Consider the following 25,566-nt stretch of genomic DNA (forward strand, 5'->3'; position numbering starts at 1 on the left):
TAAATTTATTTAAATTATATTAAAAAATTGAAAACAAAAAGATAATAAACACGTCGACAACGGGAAGTAATTGAGAAGAAATTTTTTCTACCTTATCTCAATTTCTACTTATTGTTCCTTTTTTTTAATCACATACATTTTGATGAGAGGTGAATTGAAAGAAAGAAAAAAAAATTGGTACAAGTCGATTTTCTCTGTTTGGTGTACGACTCACCGTGAAAGGAGAAAAAAAAGAAGGAATCGAACAATTAAACAATTGTCAAGTGTGGCCCACTTGTTATATTATTTCTCGTGTTGTCTCGAATGTATAAGTACCTATATGTAAAACAAAAGTGACGCTGTTGTGCGCGAATCTTCTGTGAAATCAATTTCTAACGGTACGAGATATTGCCATACTCTGCATCATCTTTCAATGACTGGAAAGAATTATCAGAGCGTATTGTGAAATAACTGAACTTTCATACAAGATTTGCAAAAAAAAAAATATTTAAATTTCACGATTTTTATTTGCTTTATTTTTATTATAATAATTAATAAATTAATTAATAATTAATAAATTGTTACTATTATTTTCGAATAATAAAATATTTTTCTTGGGAGAATTAAAATTCGGCTAAACAAATATTCGGTGAGGATAAAAATTACTGATCTGATTGGTAAATAATTCACTTTGATTTTTATAAACTACAATTTTATTTTTTTTTATTTGTACAATTCCCATAATTGCACATTTCGCCTCCTTTAACGAGAATTAAATTATATACAAATCTAGGTTTGAATACAACATAATTCTCGAGGCCATATATATATATATATATATAAATGTAAGATTTCTCTCAAACAATTCATTCAATTTGATAAATTTGAAATTTGCTATTGAAAAAAAAATTCTAATAGGGAAGTAATAAATTGCAATTAGATGTCACACGATTAAGTTTATAAAAAAACTAACGGGGGTAATCCCGTTACTAAATCGGATGTCAATTTTTTTTTTTTTTTTGCAAATTTTTCTCTTATAGAAACGTTCAGTCTGATTATTTTTCTATATATGTGAAAAGTTGTACATATAGGTATATACATATATAATACAGCTCAATTCCGTGCATGGCACTTGGCTCTTTTCTTGCGTCAAGTCGTTAAGTTTCTGAATGGGCAAGTTGCGGCTTCCTTCACGCACAAAGCATTCCTTGGTAATTAGATACGTGATGCGTTCCACGTGAGTTTAACTTACGCACGCATGTGTATATATACGCTGAACCCAAAGAAACAAAACATAATATATATATATATAGAGAAGAGGTAAATCGAAACATGTGATGCAAAAGCCAACTATATATATATATATATACACTATTCTCGATGTGAGTCTATAACTTCATCTCCGGGGGCAACTCACTGCGATTCTCACTCTGCAGTTTATTGAAACTTTCTTAGGAAATCGTGTCTTGGAATTGGAACACAACAGAAACTTGACGATTGCTCTGTTTCTTTCAAGCTCTCTAATTTTTTTTCCCCTTACAAATCTGTTGTTTAAAATTTTGGTTTAATTAAATTTGATTTTTATAAATCATTTTGGAATTTGAAAAAGGTCGAAGATTTTTTTTTTGGGACGTAGATGCAATAAATATTGACAATCTGCTGTTTAAATATTTTGGTTGGTTATAGATTTGATTTCTATATACATGATGAAGCAACAAATAATCAAAATCTGCTATTTAAAGATTTGGTTTGATTGCAAATTCGATTTTCATATTTAGTAAATCTTTTCGGATTTTGAAAATTTAGTTGGTTACAGATTTGATTTCTATGCATGAAGAGGCAAAAAATAGCCAAAATCTGCTATTTGAGGATTTCGTTAAATGATTACGAAGATGCAACAAATATTGACAATCTGCTGTTTAAAATTTTGGTTGGTTATAGATTTGATTTCTATATGCATGAAGAAGCAACATATAATCAAAATCTGCTATTTAAAGATTTGGTTTGATTGCAAATTCGATTTTCATATTTAGTAAATCTTTTCAGATTTTGAAAATTTGGTTGGTTATAGATTTGATTTCTATACGCATGAAGAAGCAACAAATAGCCAAAATCTGCTATTTAAAGATTTGGTTTGATTGCAAATTCGATTTTCATATTTAGTAAATCTTTTTAGATTTTGAAAATTTGGTTGGTTACAGATTTGATTTCTATGCATGAAGAGGCAACAAATAGCCAAAATCTGCTATTTGAGGATTTCGTTAAATGATTACGTAGATGCAACAAATATTGACAATCTGCTGTTTAAAATTTTGGTTGGTTATAGATTTGATTTCTATATGCATGAAGAAGCAACAAATAATCAAAATCTGCTATTTAAAGATTTGGTTTGATTGCAAATTCAATTTTCATATTTAGTAAATCTGTTCAGATTTTGAAAATTTGGTTGGTTACAGATTTGATTTCTATACGCATGAAGAAGCAACAAATAGCCAAAATCTGCTATTTAAAGATTTGGTTTGATTGCAAATTCGATTTTCATATTTAGTAAATCTTTTCAGATTTTGAAAATTTGGTTGGTTACAGATTTGATTTCTATGCATGAAGTGGCAAAAAATAGCCAAAATCTGCTATTTGAGGATTTCGTTAAATGATTACAGATTTGATTTTGATAATAGTTTTCGGATTTTGAAGAGGGCTAAAAACGTTTTCTCTCGATACGAAAAAGCAACAGATATGCATAATCTGCTGTTTGAAAATTTGATTAAATGGTAACAGATTTGATTCCTATAATAAATCTTTACGGATTTTGAAAAAGGCTGAAATAATTTTTTCTATGCAAGAAAAGGCAACAAATAATCAAAATCTGCTGTTTTAAGATTTGTTTAAATGGTAACAAATTTGATTCCTACAATCAATTCTATTCAGATATTGAAAAATTTTAAAAACCTTTTCTCTCGGAATGAAGAACCAAAAAAAAAAAATAACTATCCCCCATTTAAAAATTTGGTTTGATTACAGATTTGATATTTTCCAATTTTGAAAACGTCTAAAAACCGTTTTCTCTCAGGATTCAGAAACAACTAATCACAATCTACAATTTGAAAAATTTGATTTCTATAATAAATAAATCTCTACCGATTTTTGAAAACGTTTTCTCTCCGGATGACGGGGCAACAAATAAAAAAAATTTCTCGCACCATTAACGTCCGAATCAATACCAACTTATATGAACGCAATATGTCTCAAAGCAATAAATGTCAGACCCTGTTTTTTTGCTTGGAAATTGTATTTTATAAGTCATATTTAGCGTCTTATGATCACTGATCGTTAGATAAACTTTCCATCTTTGTATGTTGAACAAGATTTCTATTGGTCCATTGCCGGGGTAATAAAAGTCATCTACTGATCTTAAAACATATACCGTTAAACTATCACTAAAATGACACTGGAGGACATGCAAGAGGAAATTTTCATCCGCATGTATCATCTGTACCATCTCATCTTGTTGCGTTTTCTCGTGATAATAAAATTTTTGCGCGCATCAATTCTCCTATGGGTCGCACAAGCCAGAAATGTTCACTTTGACTCCGCCTTCCGTCAATCCGGATCCCATGGTTTTCCGCGACGTTAGTTTAAAGACCCCCATAACCTCGTTCGGCCCCTCGCCTTAAGCGACCTTTCGTGATGTCGACCTCCTTTATATCCCAACCACGTCATTGACCTAAACCTTCCAGAACTTTTGTGTGTGTGAGAGAGAGAGAGAAAGAGAGGAAGATGCTACTTTGTCCGAGTTGATATATTCACGCCTGCTTCAATCTTTCTCTTACAGTTTATCTTTCACATTCAATTTCCCCGCGCGCATATATAAGTGTGTGATCATTTCAATCGTTTTTTCAGGCATACCCAAAAATTAAATTTCTATTCTCTAAATCTGAATCAGGAAATTTTTTACTATTTCTTCATCAAATGAATTAGTAACCTTTTGGCAAATTTTTGGATCAAAAATTAATTAACTAAAAAACTAATTACTAACTGATGGTAGAAAATTACTAATTTATTCTGTTGAAGCTATTATTAGTTTTTATTACTATTAATAAAATAATTTACACTGTTTTTTTGAAGGTGCTACTTCAATTCTAAAAGAAATAATAACTATTTATAAAAAAAATATATTTCTAACCTTAATCTGCAATTGATATTTTGTACAAAATCCACTGGAAGCACACGCGATTTAAAAAATTGGAATACTTTCAAAAAACCACGTTTTTAAATACTTAAAAAAAAACACTTTTTAAGGTTCTAATTTATGATTTTTTAAATTTTGAATACTTCCGAAATTATTAAATTATAAGAAACAAAATACTTTTTCTAATTATTTAAGCGATCGCGATTTTAAGAATTTCGAACACTCTCGGAACAAAAAATTCAATAAAATGCCAAAAAGTTACACACTGTAAAATTTTTTTGTTCGGGAATTAAAAAAAATTATATTGTATTATTAATATTAAATAAATAATAAATAAATATTAAATTATTAAATTAATATTACGTTAATATTTAATTATTAATATTTAATAAAAATTAAATTGATAAATAAATATAAAATTAAAAAATTTCCCGAAGCTATTCATTATTAAAATGTGAAAACATAAAAAAAAGAAAAAAAAATTTTCACTGCTTTTAAAATTACAAAAATTTATACTCGAGCACGTCTAAACAGGTCAATACACGAATTGCAACTGATTACAATTGTCTTTGGAATTTTCCAAAAGCATTGTTATGATCTGAGCAATAAGTTACCCTTTTATTGCAAAGTAAATAAACAGCACGGCACGCATGTATAAAGGTAATAAAATTTCAAAATCACATTGACGCATATCAAATATTTCGAAATTATAATATTTAAAAATATTAACTAAATTTTGAATCCGACAAATATTTAATGTTTCCATTAACTGCATTTATTTATATGAAAAATATAAAAAAAAAGTATTATATAAAAAATCTAATGAAAATATTAAATAAAAAACCTTAAAAAATATTGTATTAAAAAATATTTTTTATAAATTAAAAAAAAAATAAATAAAGTAATATTCAGATTTATTTAATCGATTTTCTCTATATTAGGTACTCTATTTCGTTAATTATTTCATTTCGCGGCGAGATTAGTGAAAGTAATAACCTTTTAATTTCGATAAAATTAAAAGGCAAACTTTTCCTCGAGGAAGAATCTGCAAATAATTCTTCCAATCGAAGGTCACTTCCATTAAAAAAAACAAACAAATTGTAAAAGAATTAAGTAATCAATTTTTTTTTCAAATTTCAAATATACTTTCCAAATACTCGACATTGATCTAAATTCCCATTATATTTATATACAATGCAAAAGCTATAAAATTGGAAAATGTTACCATCACAAATCTTGCTTTTTTAAAAAAAATTTCTAAAATAAACTTTACGTAAAAAATATATTTTCAAAGACAAAATAAATATTATTTTCAAAGGCAAAATAAATTTTATTTTCTCTTTAAAAAAAATAAATAAATAAACAATTTAACCGCGTGCGCACGTGACAAGATTGATTCACATCTTTATAAAAGCTTTCGCTAGCAGATTTATTCGTGACAGTAATATTCCAAAGCGATTTTATAGCACTCCATATATATATATATATATATATATATACAATCATGACTTTGCTTTTATTAATGAAACAATTTGTTTGTCTCTTGTAAGAAAAGTTGTTGGGAGAATAGAAAACCACCTAGTTATTTAATTTACGATAAAAGTGAAGTAATTGCTACGGCATTATCGCAGAGAGAAAAGACACTTATAATAGAGAAAATCTCTTCCAATGCAAATTTATTAGACAGACAAAATAGTCATAAAATTCAATTCTCTCATTGTCAAAATAAAAAATAATAAATTACACAAATTTTCTCAATTTAATAATAAATTAGTTTCTTCATGTAGAAAAAAAATGGCGGGGGGAGGAGGAGGAGGAGAATGTTTCTTTTATTAAAGAAGAAAATATCGAGTCTTGTGATCAACAATAAGAAATGACAAAAGACACTTTTGTCAATCGTTGCTAGTGGGTATATATTGTAAAAAAAAAAAAAAAAAGAAAGTTGCCTCGTTATTCATGAGAATAAAATGGCAATGAAAATGAAATAATGAAACAGCTAGAGAGTTATATTCGTCGTCGCGAGAAAATTTAGAATCGTCCCTTGTATGGGAAGCTAATGAGCACACCTCCTGAAGCGAAGGATCTTTTGGTTCAAGGGCACGGTCATTGTATATATACACAAGTTGTAAAATTATTTCTTTCCCATAAGAATCATGTCTCTTTAGAAATAATTTTTTTTAGGAATAATTATTTAGCGCACAGTCGCGAAAAAATTGATAGAAAGTAATAAAAATAATAAATTGTAATAACAATAGCAAAAACAACAACAATAATAATAATACTAGTAATAATAATAATAATAGTAATAATAATAATAGTAATAATAATAGTAATAATAATAGTAATAATAATAGTAATAATAATAATAGTAATAATAATAATAATAATAATAGTAATAATAATATTAATAATAACAGTAATATGTAATATATATAGTAGTATGTAAAAATAGTAATAGAGCAATAATAATCAGTAATAATAACAATAATTCAGATATTAATGCAATCGTAAAAAAATTATTTCCACTCACCTCTCGGGCTTGATCTTCAATACTGCGAAGAACTGCAAGATTTCTGATGGTGGCCCGTCGTGATTCGAATGATGATTCCAGTCTCGAGGCGACAGTTCCCACTTCCTCCAATATTCTTTGCGCTCGTTCCAGAGATAATCTGTAATTATAACCATTAATTTTTCCCTTCAGTAATTGTTACAATTTATGAATTAAAAAATTTAATTATTTCAATTATTAATAAAAATTTTAACACTTAAAGTAATTTATCAAAAAAAAATAAATTAAACACGGAAAATTAATTAAATACTGTACCATTTTATTTAAAAAAAAAAAAAAATTGAATTTTGAGATGATACACTGACACCGGCAAAGAAAATACTAAACGTCTACCTGAGATAATTTCCAGAAATACCCGCATTAAATTTTCTTTTATTTACATCTATAATTATTATTTATTTCTAAATTAAATTGAAAATCATCTTCAAGGACATGATCTTCAATATTATATAAATAAATATAATCACAAGGGGTTTGGGGTTGGAAAAATATTATTCAAAATATACTGAGTGTTCAGAATAAAAATAGAAATAATATAGAATGAAATTGAAAATAAAATAAAAAGTATTAAATTAATTAATATAAATTAAAAGTCCATAGAGAAAATTTTATAATAATAATTCGTTATATTAATTAATTAAATATATTAAATGAGCGTTGGAATTTTTTGTGGTTTTATTAATAATTGAATATAATATTTAATTAAAATTAATTAATAATTATTTTAATAATTTTTTTTTAAATTATTAATATTAACAGTATCTAAGAATAATTATTCCAGTAATTAATAATATTAATTTTAATCAACAAAATAATATAAATAATTATAAAATAAAAAAACCTTATTAATAATTAATGTTATTAATTAATAAAAATTTTCAAAAGCTTATAAAATACAAATATATAATATTGTTATTATTATTATTATTATTAGAGAATGATCATAAATAAAGGAAGGAAAGGTCCTCTATTCTTATTTACATATATCATAAAATGACAATCCATTCTTTAGGGTTAAATGGAACGAGAACTCTCGACTTTTACTTCTTGCCTTTTATATTGAGTCTCTAACAATAAGTACAGTCAAGATTTCTCATTTGTGTTTCGCGAACGAGTTTTTAGTTCATCTAAATTCTTTTCTTGACGAGAAGAGACAAAGTAAACGATTCACAACTGAGTTTCCAGGATGTCCTTTTCGAGAAAGTATAACGACTTTGTGTCTTTTTTTTTTTTTCATTCAAACTGACGACAGAATTCATTTATTTTTAATAATGACAATATTCCAAAATTTCAATTCAAAAATCATGTCTCGAAACATCAAAAGATTATAAAAAAAAAACTAGGAAAAAAAAAATAAATAGAAAATTTATTAAAAAATATAATAAATAATTAATAAAATATAATAAATACAATATAAAATTGTATAATTAAATTTTTAAAAATAATTTATTAAAATAATAATAATTGTAGAAAAAAATGTTTGTATATGAATTATATAAAGAAGCGTGTATTTAAATAAAAAAAGGAGATCGGGCATGAAAATTAAAATTATTCAAAAAGAAGATTTCGCTTTAAATGCAAAAAAGAATTTTAATATTTGGCTCACCTGACGTTGTCCACATGTGAGAGTGGAACAGCTCGTTCCTCGAGGGAAGTCATCGTCTCGTCGGCATCACGGGCTGTTCTTCGCGATGTGGGGTCTGCAAGTAGTCGGCTCAGGGATGTCAGACTTCCGGACAGGTTGGTACATTCCTTTAGTTCAGACATTTCCAGAGCTAACCGTCGTCCTGCAGCCTGCCACTCGGTCATCAGGCTGTCGTACTCCTTGTAACATTGAAATCCAGGTCAATAACAATTCACCGAAAATTTAAGAAACACAATTTTCATATACACACATTATTAACACCAATATTTTTACTTATTCAAATATTTCAATATTATACTTTCTTTCCTTCTTTCAAATATTTTCATTACAATATTAATTTATTAAAAAAAAAAAATCCATCTAATTTTTAATTAAAAAAAAAACAAACAATATGGGGAGGAAGAGAATTTGAAAGCAAAAATATATCATTAAAAAAATTTGTGCGTTATAAAAATTTTGTGTGTTGATTGCAATTCGTTTGGACACTCGCATGTTTCAATCATAAATCATAAAGGTGAACACATCTCGTTGACTGTCAAATAAGGCTCGATCGTCGACACACACGAGAATGGAATGTGGAACGACTACACCTGCCGTCTACCCACTGTCTGTTTTAATACACACTCACGTGTGTATCACGTTTGAATTCGCTAGCATATTATAAAGCGACGCGCATCGCGAATTCAAAGAGTTCTTCCGCTAATGTTTATTAAAACTTGATTTGAATATGAAATATATACTAATAAAAAAAAGGTAACTATTTTGCATTACAATTATTTTCACAAAAAAAAAAGTTTCCAACCATTTTTGAAAGTGGTACCAACAATTAATTGTACCAAGAAATAATGGTACCAATAACTAATAATAGTACCAATAATTGATATTACCAATAGTTAATGGTACCAAGTATTAACAATACCAATGCTTAATGGTACCAATTATTAGTGGTACCAGTAATTTATGGTACCAACTGTTATTGGTACTAACTATTAGTGGTACCAGTTATTTATGGTACCCATTATTAATGGTAAAAGTACCTTATAGTTCCAACTATTAATAGTACTAAATTTTAGTGGTACCCATTATTAATAGTACCAGCAATTTGTGGTTCCAACTATTAATGCTACCAAATATTAATGATACCAACTATTAATGGTACGAAATATTAGTGGTACCATTAACAGTTGGTACCATTAACAGTTGGTACCATTAACAGTTGGTACCAATTATTAATGGTACCAGCTGTTAATGGTACCAGTTATTTATGGTACCAACTATTAATAGTACCATTTATATATGGTACCAACTATTAATCGTATCAATAATTTATGCTTCTAACAATTAAAGGCACTAACTACTAGTGGTAACAGTAATTTATGGTACCATTTATTAATGGCACTAACTATAAGTGGTACCAGTTATTTATGGTACCCATTATTAATGGTACCAGTACCTTATGGTTCCAACTATTATGGTACTAAATTTTAGTGGTACCAATTATTAATAATACCAGCAATTTGTGGTTCCAACTATTAATGCTACTAATTATTTATAGTACCAACTATTAATGGTACTAAGAATTAGTGGTACCAGTAGTTTATGATACCAATAATTAATGGTACCAGTTATTTATGTTACCAACTATTAATAGTACCAGTTATATATAGTACCAACTATTAATCGTATCAATAATTTATGCTTCCAACTATTAAAGGCACTAACTACTAGTGGTGCCAGTAATTTATGGTACCATTTATTAATGGCACTAACTATTAGTGATACCAGTTATTTATGGTACCAACTAATAATTGTTCCAATTTTTAATAGTACTATTAGTGACACAAACTATTAATGGTTCAATCTACTAATGGTACCAACTATCTATGGCACTGGTAAATAATGCTACCAACTATTAATGATACCGTTAGTGATATCAGTTACATGTGGTACCAACCATAAATGAAACAAAGTATTCATAGTACCAATAATTAATAGTACCAACAATTAATGTTGCCAAATGTTAATGGTACCAACTAATCATGGTACCAACTATTAGTGGTACCAACTATTAATGGTACCAACTAATCATGGTAATAACTATTAATTATACCAACAATTAATGTTGCCAAATGTTAATGGTACTAACTAATCATGGTACCAACTATTAATGGTACCAACTAATCATGGTAATAACTATTAATTATACCAACTAGTAATGTTACCAACTATTAATTGTACCAACTAATGATGGTACTAACTATTAATTATACCAAATATTAATGGAACAAACTATTCATAGTACCAATAATTAATAATACCAACAATTAATGTTACCAAATGTTAATGGTACCAACTAATCATGGTACCAACTATTAATGGTACCAGCTATTAATGATACCAACTAATCATGGTACCAACTATTAATGGTACTAACTATTAATGGTACCAAATATTAATGATACCAACTATTAATGGTACTAATAATAGTACCAATGATTAATGATACTACTGATTATTAATGGTACCAATTATCAAAAACACTAATAGTTTAGCAAAAAAATATACATAAAAAATAAAATAGAAAACATTTAGCAAAAAAAAAAAAATGCAAACTTATTTACGAACACTACGTACATAAACTATATAACACGTAAATGTCTGACAATAGAAAAGGTCGTTTAAATGCAAAAAAAGTACCGTCTAGATCGACAAGCGGGATAAGAAGATTCGAAAGACGCAGAAAAAAAGACCGCTTAGAGTTGTTTTAGCTAAAGATTATTGTAGACTTGAACTTGATTCGGGAAACAAAGGAACGGCTCCGATTGTTGTATAGAGATTAGATGAAGGGATTATATTTACCTTGTAGAAGGCTACCCATTGAGCATGACTGTAATTCGTTTCTCGCCTAGGGATGTATTTGTCCAGGGTCGATTGGTCCAGGACGATGGTCTGAAAATAGCAAAAAAAAAAGAAAAAGAAAAGAAAAATAAGAGAATTACATTTTAGTTCCCCTTCAATTATATGAGACGACGACGAGACAATATACTATTAACGTTGTGAATTAACTATTTAAGGCTCTGTGTATATATATAGAAAGGGGGGGAGATATGTTAGAACACGCGGAGAACAAATCGACTTGAATTACCCAGTGTTAAATACCAAATGGGTACTTTATTGCCGTCACAATTGCATTATGTCGTTATACGTTTTACAATAAAAGATCGTAGCCATAACAAAGTTTAAGAAATGTTTTTTTTTTCATTGACCCCAAGTTTCGATATTAATTTACCCTCTTTTCAATACGAAGGCAAAATATACTTTTGTATTTAAAAAACAATTAGTCCAATTTTTTTTTCTTACCTTGATTTGACTACGTGGGAAAGGATTGATCGCGCCTTCCATTGGTTGCAGAAGAAGGACCTGAGGTACTTTGATTTTGGCCTGCAATTAAAAATTTTAAATTTAATTTAATTCTTAAAATCGGTTCAAACAAAAAATGGTGAAAAAAATTGTACCAATAATTAATGGTACCAACTATTAATGGTACCAACTAATCATGGTACCAACTAATTATGGAACCAACTAATTATGGTACCAACTAATTATGGTACCAACTAATCATGGTACCAACTAATTATGGTAACAACTATTAATGGTAACAACTATTAATGGTACCAACTAATCATGGTGCCAACTAATCACGGTACCAACTAATTATGGTACCAACTATTAATGGTGCCAACTAATCATGGTGCCAACTAATTATGGTACCAACTATTATTGGTACCATTAATTTATGGTACCAACTAATCATGGTGCCAACTAATCACGGTACCAACTAATCATGGTACCAACTAATCATAGTACCAACTAATCATGGTACCAACTAATTATGGTACCAACTATTAATGGTACCAACTAATTATGGTACCAACTATTAATGGCACCAACTAATCATGGTAAGAACTATTAATGGTACCAACTATTAATTCTATCAACTAATGATGGTACCAATAATTTCAAAATTTTCAATTTAATTTAATTTTTAAATCAACTAAATTTTTTGTTCAATGTTTTTAAAATCGGTGCAAACAAAAAAAAATAGCCATTAATTGAGACTTTTTATTACTTATTTATTTTTAATTATTAATTATATAATTAATTTAATTTTACCTGTACTAAAAATAGGGCACGGTCTAGAAGTTCCACATTTTCATTAAGTTTGCCTAAGAGAAGAATTGTGAAGCCATCTTTTGTTTGGTCGGAGCTGAAACATAAACAAAAAAAAACATTAAGAAAACTAATTTCAAAATTTCATTTTTATTTATTTTTTTCTAATACAAAATAACGTTTGAAAATTTGTTATTAAAAATTGAAAAAAAAAAACCCCAAGGAAATAGACGAGGGCATCTTATTGTTGAATCTAAAACTGGAACACATAAATCGAATGCAGAAACAAACATTATATATATATTTGTGGTCGATTCCCACGTTCAGTGGGTTAACTATATAAACTACTGTCAACTGTATATATAATAGATAAAATCTAGCGACTTGGCGAATCGATGACATTTGCGACGCGATCTTTTTTTTTCTCTTTTAGAAAAAAAAAATGTACAGAATAAACATTTCTGGCATTAAATTATGACACGTGGGTGGTTTCACCTTATGTGTTTTGCGTTTCTCACGCGGCTCCTGTGTCACTGGGGCCCTCTCACCCCTACACCTGTAAATCCCACAAGTAATCATACTCAAACTGATATCCCACAAAGGCGTAGTCACTTCCTACTTTCAACTATTTCATTATTTTTTTCAAAATTTACCAAAACGAAAATATTTAAATAATTTCTATTTAAAAAAAAAAATTTTTTTTTATAAAGAGAAGTAAAAAAAAAGCTTAGAGATTTTCAAGACGAATAATTACGATAAAGAAATTGCATCCGCCAGTATGTAAAAAGATATGCCTTCGGGATGAGATGCTGACCATTAAAAAAAAAAAAAAAAAAAAACAGGGAGGAAAAATAAAAAGAGAATTAAAAAAAAAAGAAGACACGAATGTTTAATGGCTGATCGTTGTCAATTCTCGTCAGTCCTTTTATGGTGGGGACTCTGACAGTTATTATTTCGAATCACTAATTGTATAATCGTACGCGTTCTCTGTCACAATTTTTATTCACAATTTATAAACGCCCTCGTCTTACGCCCACATCTTTTTTTTATATCCTGTCAATTACAATCAGATCAAATGACAACCGAATCATTGTTGTCCTTTGAAAAATTAGTGTTACAAAAAATTTTATTATCATCTCAAAAATTAATAAAAAAAAAAATTTTTTGGCTAAAGAGATAATAGAAAATAAATTACAAAATAATATTAGTGGTACCAAGAATTTATGGTTCTAACTATAAATGGTACCAGTAATTTATGGTACCAACTATATATGGTACTGGTAGTTTATGGTACCAACTATTAATAGTACCAGTTATTTATGGTACCTGTATGTTTATGGTACCAACTATTAATAGTACCAGGTATTTATGGTACCGGTATGTTTATGGTACCAACTATTAATAGTACCGGTAGTTTATGGTACCAACTATTAATAGAACAAGTTATTTATGGTACCAACTATTAATGGTAGCAATTATTTATGGTATCAACTATTAATCGTATCAATAATTTATGTTTCCATCCATTAATGATACTAAATATTAAGGGTACCAGTAATTTATGGTACCAACTATTATTGGTACCTGTAATTTAGGGTTCCAACTATTATTGGTACCATTAATTTATGGTACCAACTATTATTGGTACCAGTTACTTTTGGTACCGGTAGTTTATGGTACCAACGAATTATGGTACCAGTAAATTATGGTCCCAACTACTAATGGTACTAAATATTAGTGGTACCTATAATTAATGGAACCAATTATTAATTGTATTAACTGTTACTTAATAGTGGTACAAACTATTAATAAACAGAAAATAAATAATAAAATATGAAATAAAATATAAAATAAAATACAAAATAAAGAGAAAGAATAAAAACCAAAATGTTATGGGTCGTTTAGTGTATATGCAACAGTGATAGGTTAAATCAAGAGTGTTTTTGTTGAAGTTCATATATGTATAGAGAGAGAGAAAGAATCGTATATGGAAAAGATCCACGTGGTTAGATATATAATTCACGTTCATTATACAAGTGTTGTTACGCCATTGCGTTGGATATATCGTATAGAAACTCATGCATTAAGTAACCTCATTGTAAACCTAGACCTTGCAGTGTGCCGGTAACATTCGTATCGCAACATCTCCTCGAATACCTTGTTACATTGGATAGGCAGTAAGTAGCCTGAGGTACAAATAAGAATTTCCAAGCACCCAATAACCCTCACATTTTCCCTCATATAAAAAAAATTTTTTTTTTCTTTTTTCATTCTATCTGTATTTACATGCAATAAATGCATTCATCCCCCTTTTTCCATCTCTCTTTCTCTCTATCTCTCACTCTCTTTTAGCTTATATCTGATTTCATACAATAAAATAATATAATTTACAATAGCCATTTTATCTCACTAGGTCAAAAGGTAAATTGCTTCTACAATTGTTTCCATCGTCAATACATGATGTTCCTCTTTATATGTACAAAACTATAACCAATATTAAAGATAATTTGTTTATCTCATATGGATATATTTTCAAAATTTGTAATTTTGTTTAGCAGATAAAAATCATTATTATTTATTAAACCATTTATTTTCTTTGAATATTTAAATGGCATCAAAGACCAATCCATTAATTAATGGCAACAAGGATCAATGTGACCATTAATTATGGTTACCAACAAATAATGATACCAACTATTAATGGCACCAACTAATCATGGTAATAACTATTAATTGTACCAACTATTAATGATACCAACTGTTAATGCTACTAACTATTAATGGTACTAAATATTAATGATACCAACTAATTATGGTGCCAACTATTAATGGTACCAACTAATTATGGTGCCAACTATTATTGGTGCCAACTATTAATGGTACCAACTAATTATGGTGCCAACTATTAATGGCACCAACTAATTATGGTGCCAACTATTAATGGTGACAACTATTAATGGTGCCAACTATTAATGGTACCAACTAATTATGGTGCCAACTATTAATGGTGTCAACTATTAATGGCACCAACTAATTATGGTGCCAACTAATTATGGTGCCAACTATTAATGGTACCAACTATTTATGGTGCGAACTATTTATAGTAGTAATGATCTTTGGTACCAACAATTCATGGTTCCAATAATTAATGGTATCAACTATTTATGGCACTAATTATCAATTATACCAATAGTTTTTGGTACCAATAATTAATGATACCAAAAATTAATTAGCTATTAATTGTTTTATCGGTTGATGGTACCAATAATAAATTGGCTATTAATCAATGGTACCGAGATTTAATGTCACCAAATATCAATGGGATAATTAATTAGCGGTACCAACAATTAATGGTACCAAAGATCAGTGTGATCATTAATTTTTGGTACAATTATTTATAAGATTAATGGTGTTGTTTCAATGATTCTTAATTTTGACACGATTTAGAAAAAAAATGTCATGAATAAAAATGAGATGCGTTTATAATCCCACCGCTGTCACTCCATTTTAATAAGATTTTCGCACGCAATAAAAAAAAAAGAAAAGAACAACAACAACAAAAAAAAACATTACGAAAGGCACACCAAAGTTTATTGGGTGTTATAACTCATCATGAAAATGCGGTCAGGTGCACAACTAGATCAGCGAAAGATCTCCCTAGTGATCCTATATCGTTGAATCTTCATCGTGACTATGTCTGCACGTTGTCATGATATACGATACATGATGAGGTGCTACGTGAGGCAAAAGATATGAACTCGACCGTTACTGACTATGTCCTATAATATTAATTACATTCGCAAAAACGTTCTCTATATATAAGAATATCGATATATCGAGAGATTATTATTAATGCGAAAACGATATTATAGTGCTTCGAGGCTATATATATATATTTATAAGAATATAAATAATAATCCTGACCAAAGTTTATTGTATAAAAAAAAATTTCATATCTAACTCTATGATTTCAAGTAACTTTTGCGATCAAACGAGAATGAGATTATCTTCGTAAATCATTTGAAAATCAAAGATGTGAATCTTGTTAATGGACCGTCACAATTATCCATAACATATAAAACACAGCATGATATCAAATGTTATTCAAATATGGAAATGTCTTTTTATCACCTGCTCCATTTTGTATTTCAAAAAAAAAAAAATAATTTCCGGTAATTACGCGCTGTTTTGAAAGTTGTTAATAATTGTCACTTGTCAACAAACTATTTAATTGAACTTCAATATAAAAAATTTAATTTATTTTTTATAAATTAATAATAAATTAATTAATAATTAATTAATAAATAAATTATTAATTATAATAAAAAAAAGAAAAATCCAATATCGCCTTTGAAAAATAGACATCATATTGCGAACTAAATGAAAAAGATATAAAATAGCTAATAGGAAGAAAATTTCTCGCCTTTACTGAAGCGATATATATCTATATATTTACTATACTGTCAATGACGATCGTAAAGAAGAGAATTCCAATTTGGTTCAGTATTATTTCTAAATTGGAATTTAATAGCTTAGCTTGTTAGTATTGACAGCTTCTTTTACTCGTGAAAGAACATAAGGTCTATAAAACATGTATTGAGTGTTTTCTTTTTTTTTTTTTGTTATCCAACTTATCGTGAACATAAGCTTTTCCATAGGCAACGGTTTTTTGTTGTGTCTTAACTGGCAAATGCAAATCTTACATATTATCGTTGCGCGAAAAGAAGCTGAAAACTAATACAGACATTTGGCACATCGCTCGTAAATCGAGTAAAAGCTTATTTATGGACTCCATAATTTTGCCTATTAAGTCCTTGCTTGCGCGAAATGCGCGATTGAATATCAAAAACCATAATTCAATGCTATATTAATTCCCATTTCGAGATATATATACACACACAAACAAAATAGGAGAGGGATATTGGCACGAGAGTGCATTTATATTACTTTTATAGACACATTTAAGAGTCTAATATCGTTTCACTTTGTACTTTATGATATCGTTAGAGCAAATAAGTGTGACACGCTGCTGCTCTTAGACTTATCGACAATCTCTCGTCACATACACACAAAACATACACTATAAGTATACAAAAGAATTGAATTTATACTGATAGAAAAATACATTGCTCTTTTCAAAATGTTTATCGCGATTGTATGTTCTCGTTTGTAATTCGTATCGGTAACGATGAATTGTATCAATGATAAGAAGTACCAATAAATAGCTGGAACTATTTATGGTGTTAATAATCAATGATACCAATGATTATTGATACCAATGCTAATTGGTACCAACTATTAAGGGTACCAGCTATTTATGGTACACATATTCAGTGGTACCAATGCTTAATGGTACCAACGATTTATGGTACCAATAATTAATTGCACTAAAGATTAATGGTACCAATAATTACTTGTACCAATGCCTAATGGTACCAATGATTTATGGTACCAATAATGATTAATGTTACCAATAATTACTGGTACCAACGCTTCATAATACCAAAAATTAATGATACCAATAATTAATTGCACTAAAGATTAATGGTACCAACAATTTCTAGTACCAACGCTTCATGATACCAAAAATTAATGATACCAATGATTTATGGTACAAATATTCAATGGTACCAATACTTAACGATACCAAAAGTTAATGGTACCAAATATTTATTGTACAAATATTAAATGGTACCAATGATTAATGGTACCAATAATTAATTGCACTAAAGTTTAATGGTACCAATAATTACTTGTACCAATGCTTTATGATCCCAAAGATTAATGGTACCAATGCTTAATGGTACGAACGATTTATGGAACCAATAATTAATTGCACTAAAGATTAATGGTACCAATAATTATTTGTACCAATGCTTAATGATCCCAAAGATTAATAGTACCAATGCCTAATGGTACCAACGATTTATGGTACCAATAATGATTAATGGTACTAATAGTTACTGGTACCAACGCTTCAAAAAACAAAAATTAATGATACCAACGATTTATGGTACAAACATTCAATGATACCAATAATTACTGGTACCAACGTTTCATGATATAAAAAATTAATGATACCAATGATTTATGGTACAAATATTCAATGGTACCAATACTCAACGATACCAAAAGTTAATGGTACCAATGCTTAATGGTACCAACGATTTATGGAACCAGTAATTAATTGCACTAATGATTAATGGTACCAATGCTTAATGACACCAATAAATAATGGTACCAACTATTTATGGTACAAATACTCAATGGTACCAATGCCTAATGGTACTACGTTTTATGGTACCAGTAATGTTTAATGGTACCAATAATTACTGCTAGCAACGATTAATAATACTAAAAAACAATGGTACCAACAGTTAGTGGTAAAAATAATTAACAGTCTCGATAATTAGTGGCACTATTAATGGTACTGACGGTTAAAGGTACCAATGATTAATGCTCCCTGTAATCAGTGGTACCAACAATTAAAAGTACAAATTGATAATAACATAAATAATCAGTAGGATCAACTAATTATATTGCCAACGATTTATGGTACCAATAAATAATTTTACCACTTGTAAGAAGACTAGAAAGTTTAAATAGAAATAAAAAAAGAAGAGAAATAAAAATTGAAAAACAGATAATTATAATAAATGATAAAACTATGCAAACATATTTTGCAAAAAAAAAATCCCTCTCCTTGGGAACATTAACGAAAAAAAAGAGTAAATTTTTTAACTTTGAATTTGATGTGAAAATTGCCTTATACGCATTTTAGCCGCCCACTAATTAGTGTCTTAACTTTCACGATATTACGATCTTTAGTCTTCTTAGTAACAAATTCAAGCGAACTTTGATTTTCTTTTTCTTATACTTATAGACACTGTTTATCGCGTTAATGGTTATAGCAAAACTCAATGTTGTATTTATATTTATGTGTATGTATCTATGTATGCGGAGAAAGTGGAGCTTCCGTGTATCACATCATTATCGTTGACTTAACAAACGGACATTAATAGCCGGGATCATAATAAATCAGTTATTTATTAATTTGTCGAAGAAAATCCATAAAAAAAAAAGAAAAGGAAAAAATAAGAACAAAACAGTGCCAACGTGAGAGAGAGAAAAAAATTTGTTTTAGAAGTGCAGTAATTTTGACTGTATATATATCGATATATTTATATATATATATACATATAATTCCCTTATTATTTATTCATATACTGATAATAATTATGATTCAGCAACTATGCAAATTCAAGATCCGGTTGCTCTCAGGATCTATCGTGTTGCATGTTTCGTCGAACTCTAATCATCAGTTCTGCTAAAATTACAAGGCAGTCATAATAATCTGCACACTGATGCACTTCCGACTGATCTAACGATGAGAAAAAAAAAATTTCATACACGCCTCAATCTTCTATATATTCTGGAAAAATTACTGAATTTTTATCTCAATTTTAAATTCAAATTACTCTAATCTATTTTTTGTTTTTCTTTTATTCGTTTACTTTTTCTTTTAGTGAGAGAAAGAGAGAAATATTTAAAAAAAATTTTATTTCTATAATGTATAATTTTTATTTATATTAAAGTTAATTATAAACCGTAATATAAGTATTTGAAAACCGTTGCTATAAAAACTATTGCTATGGAAACTGTTACTATCGAAACCGTTTCTATGGTTAACCATTAGTTGGTACCATCAATAATTGGTATTAATAATAGTTGGTACCATTAATAGTTAGTACCAGGAATAGTTGGTACCAATAATTAATCGTAGCAATAAATAATTAATGGTACCAACAATCAATGGTACCAATAATTAATGGTACCAATAATTAATGGTACCAATAATTAATGATACCAACTATTACTGGTACTAACTATTAATGGTACCAACTATTATTAATAACAATTATTAATGGTACCATTAATTGTTGGTACAATTGATTGTTGGTACTAATAATTAATTGTAGCAATAATTAATGGTACCAACAATTACTGGTACCAATAATTAATTATACCAACTATTACTGGTACTTACTATTAATGGTACCAACTAATATGATACACTAATGATACCAATAATTAATGATACCAACTATTACTGGTACCAACAATTACTGGTACCAATAATTAATTATACCAACTATTACTGGTACTTACCAATAATTAATGATACCAACTATTACTGGTACCAACAATTACTGGTACCAATAATTAATTATACCAACTATTACTGGTACTAACTATTAATGGTACCAACTAATATTAATTAATTGATTGTTGGTACCAATAATTAATCGTAGCAATAATTAATGGTACCAACAATCAATGGCACCAATAATTAATGGTACCAACAATTAATGGTACCAATAATTAATTATACCAACCATTACTTGTACTAACTATTAATGGTACCAACTATTATTAATAACAATTATTAATGGTACCATTAATTGTTGGTACTATTTATTGTTGGTATCATTAATTGTTGCAACCATAAATCATTGGTACTATGGATTACTAATATAATTAATAGTTGGTACCAATTATAATTGGTATAATTAATTGGTACCATTAATTGGTATCATTAATTATTGGTACAATTAATTGTTGGTACCATTATTTGTTGGCACCATTAATTATTGCTCCGTTGCTATGGAAACTGGTACTTGGAAATTGTTGCTATGGAAACTGTTACTATGGAAATCGTTGCTATGGAAACTGTTACTATGGGAACCTTTGCTTTAATAGACGAATTGTAGTGTATGGACAGACGGACGGACACTAAAGCCATAGTAAATAAAAAATTAAAAAAAAAATTGCTACAGGAAATAAAAAATCATGAAATAGTACTTGTTAGTACGATAGGATGTATGTTAGTGGTTCGTCAGAAAATTGTTATGGAACTTCATATCGCTAGAAGGGTGTTTGGAAGAAGCTCTTTTGTTTTCGAAGGACAGTGAGCTAGGCAATAGGGTATGGTTTCCCATAAAAGACCATGCGATGAACGATACTGCAATATAGGTTGACCAAAGCCGCTATATATATATGTATGTATGTATGTATGTATAAACATGAAATGTTTTATGGTTTAGAGAGTACGCGAATGCGGTTAAACGAGCGTCGAGGAGGGCTCGTAACTTTCTGTCGATGCGGGCGCGCACACACCATACACACCATAGTTTACGATCCACCTAGGACTTTCGCGATGAGAGAGGCCAGAAAATGATCGACCATGTAATACCGTTTTTACTTTTGCCGGGTTGCTTCTTTCATTTCGTTCCCATTTGGAACTCTTTTTTTTTTTTTTTTTCTTTACAAGATATTTTCCCCTTACTCCCTTTTCAGTAGTATTGATGGGGAGGTTACAAAATGTACTGTATATTTTTGTTAGGTAGTATAGAAAAAAAAAAAAACATTGTGGGCAAAACTTGTGAGACGCCTTGTGGTATTTTACGACACTTACCTTGGTAAACGAGTGAGGTAGAGGAGAAAGGACGCCACTTCCCGTGCAGAGAGAGTCTCCGTCCTTTTTACATTGCTGTCGAACTCCAGGACTGGTCTCCCTGTAGAATCCGAATAGCCTGGACAAAAAAAAAAAAACAAGAAAACAATAATTAATTAAATTCATAAATTATATTTACTTTTGATATTGTGATAAAAAAAATATCTGTATTTCAATAAATTTATTTATTTATAGAAAAGGATTTTAAGAAAATTATTAAACTATTGTTAAAGAAACTTGCGGTGTCTAAAATATATATATGTTTATAAATAGTCAAGCCCTTACTGAGAATTTATGATTGGAGCGTATTCAAGTATATATATATATATTCAAACACTAGGTTTTCCCATTAAAACGCTGACAATGCCTAAGTATTGTTTGTTTCCCGAGAAATATTCTCACCGCAAAGTTGGAACAGCTGGGGAAATCACGTGCGAGGAACACTCGCGTGGATATAACATTGGGTTGCACTCAAATGGTAACGTGTCCGTGTATGTATAGGTTTCATATAGGTGTACGATAGCCACTGCTTTTGAAAGCAATACCTATATTGTATATTCGAGGACAAAGACAAGAAAAGGTGGAGAAAGAGCCACGTGCCACTAACCATCGTCTCATCTCCTTTTGAGCAAGAAAAAAAAATTTATAATTTCTGATAAAAAATAATTAATAGAATCAATTTGTAATTCTAACAATTATCAACAATGTTATCAATAATTAATAATTCCAAAAATTCAGGGTACCAATAATTATTGATACCAATTATCGATGGTAACGCATATTAATGGTAACACATACTAATGGTATCAATGATTAATTGTACCAATTATTGATGGTATCATACCAAGGGTACCAATAATTGATGGTACCACTGATTATTGATACCATTAAAAGTTGTCACCCTTAATTATTGGTACCATTTATACTATCAATAACCGGTACCGTTAACAGTTGGTACCATAAATAACTGATACCAGTAATAGTACCATAAATTACTGGTACCACTAATATTTAGTACCATTAATAGTTGGTACCATAAATTACTGGTACCATAATTAGTTGGTACCATAAACTACCGGCACCATAAATAACTGATACTAATAACAGTTGGTACCATTAATAATTGGTACCATAAACTACTGGAACAACTAATATTTGGTACCACTAATATTTAGTACCATTAATAATTGGTACCACAAAAAACTGTTACCATTAATAGTTGGTACCAGAAATAACTGGTATCATTAATAATTGGGACCATAATTAGTTGGAACTATAAGTTACTGGTACCATAATTAGTTGGTACCATAAACTACCGGCACCATAAATAACTGATACCAATAACAGTTGGTACCATTAATAATTCGTACCATAAACTATTGGAACCACTAATATTTGGTACCACTAATATTTAGTACCATTAATAATTGGTACTACAAAAAACTGTTACCATTAATAGTTGGTACCACAAATAACTGGTACCATTAATAATTGGGACCATAAATTTTTGGTACCATTAATAGTACCAGAAATTAATTTTTTCATTGATCTTTGGTGCCATTAATTAATTACATTTATATATAAGATATTTTTAAATTTAATTAATATACTTGAAATGACGTTAATTAAAATTGAACAAGTGCAAAAGATCAAAAGTGCCGAGTATTTTCGAAATTCTAACGTGCGTCAACAATTTGAAAATAGATTTTGTATACCGAGAATTATTAAAGGTACAGCTACCAGGGATTAACTGGAGCGCAATTTAGCTGACCACTTTAGAAGCGCGACGCATCAGCGCAGTGTTGCAGTGTGAACGCAGAAAAACAGAAATAGAATCTTCTACTGCAGAGAGATTTATAGATGGCAAGTGTTTTATCGCTTAAAGCTTATCTCGAAGACGTGTTTAGCATTCCAATGAGACCAGTTTCAACTTGACACTTTGATAAGAGTTTTTTAAATAATACAAAAAAAAAAATAATAATAATAATAAGTTCCATATGTCAGGCATATTATTGACACATTCTTGCGCATCATGTTGTTATTTAAACTTTTAACTATCGTATAAAGCATTCCTCGATTCACTTTTTCTTTTACTACTACTGCATATATAGAGAAGAGTATATATTAATTACAATCAATGCTGCAGTTTTTACAATCATATCTGTTGAAAATTATTATTGACGGTATAAGCGAGTCAACGATCGCTTTCAATGCCGCAACGATGATAAAAATAATGAAACGGATCTCTAATTTTTTTTTCCATTCAAGAAATAAATCGTTTGAAGTATTAATTTTTTCATTTCGATCAAATAAATTTTTCTATATTGATAGCATTGATATTTTTTAATAATATATATAATTATTAATACCATTAATTGTACCATTAATTATTGGTATCATTAATTGTTGGAATCATTAATTATTGGTACCATTAATTAATGGTACCATTAATTATTGCTACAATTAGTTATTAGTACCATTAATAGTTGGTATTATTAATTATTGGTACCATTAATTGTTGGTTCTATTAATTGTTGGTACCATTATTTATTGCTACCATAAATTAATGGTACCAATTATAATTGGTATAATTAACAGTTGGTATCATCAATAATTAATATTAATAATAGTTGGTACCATAAATAATTAGTCCCAGTAATAGTTGGTACCATTAATAACTGTTATTGATAATAGTTGGTACCATAAATAATTAGTACCAGTAATAGTTGGTATTATTAATTATTGGTACCATTAATTGTTGGTACCATTATTTATTGCTACCATAAATTAATGGTACCAATTATAATTGGTATAATTAACAGTTGGTATCATCAATAATTAATATTAATAATAGTTGGTACCATAAATAATTAGTACCAGTAATAGTTGGTACCATTAATAACTGTTATTGATAATAGTTGGTACCATAAATAATTAGTACCAGTAATAGTTGGTATCATTAATTATTGGTACCTTTAATTGTTGGTACCATTAATTGTTTGCTACCATAAATTAATGGTACCAATTATAATTGGTATAATTCATAGTTGGTACCATCAATAATTAATATTAATAATAGTTGGTACCATTAATAATTAGTACCAGTAATAGTTGGTATCATTAATTATTGGTACCATTAATTGTTGGCACCATTAATTATTGCTACGATTAATTATTGGTACCACTAATTATTTGTAACAATTATTGATTGCATTGATATTTATTCTCATTCATAATTGATACCATTAATCGTCCATATCATAAAATGGTTTTAATCTTTATAATTCTTTATTTTTAACTAAATAAATATTTGACGTATATTGTAATAAATAATAATAATTATTATTATTATCATTAGCCAGCATTGAATGAAGAAGTTTGAAAGTAGAATCATTTTCTGAATGGGGTAAACAATATTTTTGTAAAAATCGAAATTTGATTTAAATTGCCCGGAAAATCAATTAATATGCGTGAGTGAGTGCGGAAGATACTTGGTGATA

The 25,566-nt window shown here is 28.6% G+C and overlaps 1 protein-coding gene across 1 annotated transcript in view; it reads right to left on the reverse strand.

The window, feature by feature from the left end:
• LOC127282032 (uncharacterized) overlaps nucleotides 1-25,566 on the reverse strand; it is a 347,280-nt gene that overhangs the window by 95,951 nt on the left and 225,763 nt on the right. Inside the window, exons 7-12 of the mRNA XM_051306104.1 lie at nucleotides 22,028-22,145; nucleotides 12,556-12,649; nucleotides 11,743-11,823; nucleotides 11,242-11,331; nucleotides 8,344-8,561; nucleotides 6,699-6,837 (exon numbers count right to left, since the gene is read on the reverse strand). Of these exons, the coding sequence (XP_051162061.1) occupies nucleotides 6,699-6,837; nucleotides 8,344-8,561; nucleotides 11,242-11,331; nucleotides 11,743-11,823; nucleotides 12,556-12,649; nucleotides 22,028-22,145 (740 nt within the window). The remainder of the gene's footprint in view (nucleotides 1-6,698; nucleotides 6,838-8,343; nucleotides 8,562-11,241; nucleotides 11,332-11,742; nucleotides 11,824-12,555; nucleotides 12,650-22,027; nucleotides 22,146-25,566) is intronic.

Source organism: Leptopilina boulardi, unplaced genomic scaffold, assembly GCF_019393585.1.
Source record: "Leptopilina boulardi isolate dan_hultmark-lab unplaced genomic scaffold, ZJU_Lbou_2.1 LbouV2_278, whole genome shotgun sequence".
NCBI lineage: Eukaryota > Metazoa > Arthropoda > Insecta > Hymenoptera > Figitidae > Leptopilina > Leptopilina boulardi.